The following is a 5,239-nucleotide window of genomic DNA, read 5'->3' on the forward strand; positions in this document are numbered from 1 at the left end:
AGAGAGAGAGAGAGAGAGAGAGAAAGAGACAGACAGAGAGAGAGCGAGAGAGAGAGAGAGAGAGAGAGAGAGAGAGAGAGAGCGAGAGGAAGCGAGAAGTGAGAGAGAGAGAGAAACAGGGAGCGCGCGCAAGAGAGTGAGAGAGAGAGAGAAGAGAAGAGAGGGAGATAGAGCGCGCAAGAGAGAAGAGGAGAGAGGGGGAGGTGTGAGAGCCGTTAGGAGAGGGGGGTGTAGAGAGCCAGAGTTACAGTCAAACCGTTACAAACGCAACAATTACAGATACGCCATGAATTAAACCCATGCATTAATACTTCTCCTATTGTATTCACCCGACGTGCATGGATGCGCCGATACAGCTGAGTAATCTTTGTACGCTCAGCCTCATTCCACCCCTCTCGATAAACTAATAAAATAAAATAATAAAATAAAATAAAGTGATAAAATAATTATTCCCTTCGAATACAAAATGATATTTTATGTGCGAGTTACCGCTGTGTTTTGTCACCGGAAATCCGCTGCAAAATTCCAGTGTAAAATTAGCTAACAGCTAACAGGTCTACGGAAGCGTTCCCACGTCGTACCTTCTAAATTGACTACGTCAGGAATTTTCTATGGTGCATATTTGTAAAATGTTTGTTGCAATGTTTTACACGAAAAGTAAGTACGAACAGGACTAAATGTATCCTCGAATTTTTACCTGATAAGATTGTTTCTCAACTAGTTAAAAATCCACAAATTTGGGCGATTTGCTATATTGATCACGACATTAAATGCTTGCTATGTGCTATGTATGAGTCACGAGTGTTTGTTCACATCAAACGGAATAGCAAAAAAGGAAGTATGGTGCAGGAATTTAACCATAAAAAGTGAACAGAAACACTTACATTTTGCGAAAAGGTGGACATGATTTTTTTTACTTTTACTATTTACGGTGACGTAATCACTTTCATTCGTGTACTCCCACGCTATCGCTGGCACGCTGCCAACTGTATCGTAAGCCACAAGTCCCCCCCCTTCTCTCTCTGTCGTGCACTTTCTCTTTCCCCTTCTCTCTCTCGTTCAGCGTCCCTCTTTCCCCATTTTCTTTAAGTGCGCTTTGACCTTTTAATCTGACCTTGAATCGATCATATTCAGAACAATCAGAATGACAGCTTGTCATGCTCGTTAAATTGTTTTTAAAAACACACCAAATGTTCAATGACACGCGAGCTTTTTTGTCGTTCGTAACCTTAAGCCTTTTGAACGCGATCGCTCAATCACAGCGTGTAAGCGTGTAAAAAATGACGGAATCCTCTCTAAGCCTCTAAACCATGTTTCGCACCGGATCTGTTAATTCAAATTGCACGCGATGGGCTCCCGTGTAAAATTCCCGTGTAATCCGTATGAAGGTATTTCACAACTGAGTTTTTAGCTCTGACTAAACGTCGTCTTAATCTCGTTCACCTTCCTTCTCTGCATTTGCCACGTAGCGTCACTGTGACGGTAAAATAGTTAAGAGGTTTTAATGTACCATGGGAAATAAAATAGTTTCTCTGGTGTATAAGTAGTGGAAAGCGTGTGGGAGAGGTGGCAAGATGGAGAGCTATAGGGAGATGGAGAGAAGGGAGCCCGCGCGCACGAGATAAAGAGAGATTTATTTAAAGTAGGTAATAGAAAGTACAAGTGGAGAAAGCAAGCAATGGAAAGGAAAAGGGCGAAAAAACGCACGGGAGTAAGATCAAAAGAGTGATAAAGAAAGCGAGTGGGCGAAAGCGAGAGAGAGAGAGCGAGAGAGAGAGAGAGAGAGAGAGAGAGAGATCGAGAGAGAGAGAGAGAGAGAAATAGAGAGATAGAGAGAGAGAGAAAGAGAGCGAGCGAGAGGGAGAGAGAGAGAGAGAGAGAGAGAGAGCGCGTGTGAGAGAGAGAGAAAGAAAGAAAGATAGAGAGAGAGAGAGAGAGCGAGAGAGAGAGAGAGTGGGAGGGGGCTGTTAACAGGCGATCACTCGGGAGCCTTGCGCACGCGGGCCGCCCGCTGCGTCACCCGCGCCGCGACAAAATGGCGCGAAACACACATAGCTCCGTAATCGACACAGTCGGCTCCGATTTTCAAGAACGCGAGCGGCTTTTTCATGTTTTTTCTACATCGCCAAAGTTCTTTCTCTCACTCTCTCCTTTCTTTCTTTCTTTCTTTTCTTTTCTTTTCTTTATACTGGAAGCAGATCGATTTCGCTGAGCACGCGCTAATCTTGAAAGCTGCAAGGTCACGTGATAGTCGCTCGTCGTCTGCGCGATTACTGATCGCCTCCTAGCGGCGTGACGTCACAATGCTACGTCACGGTGTTGCGTGCGGCAGCGAGGAACACTGTTTTAAGTTTCCGTTAATTAAACGGGTAATATCCCAAGTGAGTAATTTACGCGGATTGTGTACCTTAACTACCACTACGAGCAGGGATTTTCACTCGCGTGTCATATACGTGCTGATACACTATACACATTGGCGTATACTCGAAACACAAAAAAGCTAAAATCTCATGAATTCAAGTCTTGAAACAAAGAAACGTAACACTTACATTATAAAGATTTCAAAAGAACAAAAAAAGAGAATCTTTGATAAACTAGCAATTTCGGTGATTTTTCTCGGCAATGCTTCGCTTTCCATCGACCAAGTGGAAGACGTGGATAGGTATGCTGCCCTCTATAGCCCTATGAAAGCTTTATTTCAGCACTGTCCAATCTTACTCGATGTCCCAGCTTACCCAAGTCTCCCCTATTATATGCGTGTGCGCGTGTGTGGGCCGCCCGTATATCGTGACAGACGAACTGGTTGTCGTGGTTACATGATTTGCGCGCGCTCCACATCGTTTTTGTCGACCTTACTCGCATAGGACAAAGCGAGAGGAAGAGCGAGAGGAAGAGCGAGAGGGAGGGAGAGAGAGAGTGGGAGGGAGAGAGAGAGTGGGAGTGAGCGAGAGAAATAGATAAAGATGGAGAGAGAGAGACCGACCTACATATCTGCGCGTAGAGCGCGCAATGTGGGTGCGGGTCACCCGTTGCAGGTTATGTCAGCGATAAATAGTGCTCTCACTGATTGCTCGTTAGTCATTAGTAACTACAGATACAAGTCATTAGTGACTATAGATACAATAGTGGCGACGCTCTGGAGACGTCGGCGATGCCCTGCCGTGTGAATAATGGTTGCAGGTTAATCGTCATAGCAGCAGCGGCGGGGAGTTCACTCTAATGATGGCGAGATGAGGATTGAAATCTCCCCTCTCTAACTCTCTCTCTCTCTCGCGCGCGCGCTTTCTCTCTCTCTCTCGCGCGCGCGCTTTCTCTCTCTCTCTCTCTCTCTCTCTCTCTCTTTCTCGCTCTCTCTCTCCCTCTCTCTCACCTCTCTCTCTCTCTCTTTCTCTCTCTCTCTTCTACCCCTCTCTCTCTTTCTCTTTCTATATATACTATACATGCGGTATATATGTACTATATATATATATGCACTAGTGCACTCAGGTGCCGAATTTCACTGCAAAAAAAATCCTCAAACGACCTTTTCTAGAGACCAAATAGTGCAACATCGATGAACGATTTGCGGAGGCTTACTGTTATATGCCCTCTATAACAACGTGTTGATTGTCGTCTGCTGTTGCTAGGAGATGCCCCGGTGATAGCATCTGGACGCCGGAAACCGAACGCTGCGAGGTTCCGCACAACGCGACGAACGAAGCGTGCGGCTTCGTGGCTCCGACGACGGAATCACCCGACCTCGGAAACCTCGGTAAGCATGAGTCATCGCGATGTATTTCTCGCACTTTTACTCTCGCTGCGTTCTGATATTACACTAATACTATACAATACATGATTTTATATTATGTAAATTTTATAATATTAATTAATGAAGCTATACGCCTGTAAGTAAGCATATAGGTTGTTATGTGTTCGTCATGTTAGTTATTATGTTAGAAGTGACCTAATATAGTATCATGTGATAGCCTTATTATTATTTTTCATTTTTTATTTATTTCTTTTTTTAACGTGGATCACGGCATTATTATTATTATAATTATTATTATTATTATATTTATTTATATTGCGCCTTTTTACATGAAATGATCAAAGGCGCAGCAGATCAATATCGCAAACGACTGAACAATAAAATGAAATAATAATAAATGTGTACATGTGAGATATATCACTAACTAGGAGATAAAATCATATTGAAACAAAGTTAACTATGTATGTAACTCTGTATGTAATATAGTATCATGCGATAGCATCAGGAATGTCATCTGTATTGTGACACTCCCGATGGCATGACAACACAATTAGATCTAAACTTTCTAAAAATTTCTTCTAAACACGAACACGACTAAATGATAGCGTCAGTGTTCACCCGCTGTGACGAAGCACAGCTCTCGGCGTATAATGCGTCTCCATGGTAACGATTACATTATATAGAGAACTCCGTGGATGCTTCTAAACTTGTATATATTATGTTGTATACAGAGGGTTACCCCGGCCCCTGCTCGTACGAGTGCGACGACGGAGGATGCGTGGGATTGAACCAGGTGTGTGATGGCGTAGCGAACTGTGAGGACGGAACTGACGAGCCAGAGGAATATATATATTAAAGAAATCTCCTTGCGTGGTGGGGCAGGCATCCAAAGACCGGTTCTTCCCCTTCAATTTAAACTCAGTAGATGAATCATACCTTGAAGTTTCTCCCGCGGGAATCCTGTTCACTCGTTTTGCTCGAGGTGTGTATATACTAGGGAATGTTAATGACAATATCCGGTAACTCTGGGGTGTGTGCTGAGTATAGTCGGACATGGTCTGTCTCTCGACGATTACACTTTGATATCGCTTGTAATATGAAATCTATATAACTGCTCTCTGCGGGGGTTAGCAAACTGTGACCGTTCAGGTAATTATGTGCACTTATAGTTAGACAATGTGGGGGCGAGATAAGCAGGTGTAATTGAAGGTAAGCGGGGCGGGGGAAGCTGGTTGCCGCAGTGAGTAAGGCAACACCAGCAGTGCTGCTACATGACTTTCACTGATCTGGTTGTCCACTCAGCCGTGATGGCCGCTATTCCTACAAGGGTCTGAATTAGCGAGGAATTAGGAGAGCGTATAAGCCTGATGGCCCATGACCACGACAACTCTCGTTTTTGTTCCTGCACGAAATAGAATCAGTGACTAGCCTGTATTTTCACTCTCTCGCTTTCTCTCTCTCTCTCTCTCTTTCTCCTCGCTCTCTCTCTCT

General features: G+C 44.1%; 1 protein-coding gene across 1 annotated transcript in view; it reads left to right on the forward strand.

The window, feature by feature from the left end:
• The window catches only part of LOC106816535 (SCO-spondin-like), a gene marked incomplete at its 5' end in the record, with an annotated part of 6,618 nt that extends 2,014 nt beyond the window's left edge, over window positions 1-4,604 (forward strand). The window contains 2 exon segments of the mRNA XM_014821164.1: window positions 3,627-3,751; window positions 4,480-4,604. Of these exon segments, the coding sequence (XP_014676650.1) occupies window positions 3,627-3,751; window positions 4,480-4,604 (250 nt within the window).
• Window positions 4,605-5,239: the final 635 nt, after the last annotated feature.

Source organism: Priapulus caudatus, unplaced genomic scaffold (genome assembly GCF_000485595.1).
Source record: "Priapulus caudatus unplaced genomic scaffold, Priapulus_caudatus-5.0.1 Scaffold32, whole genome shotgun sequence".
Lineage (NCBI taxonomy): Eukaryota > Metazoa > Priapulida > Priapulimorpha > Priapulimorphida > Priapulidae > Priapulus > Priapulus caudatus.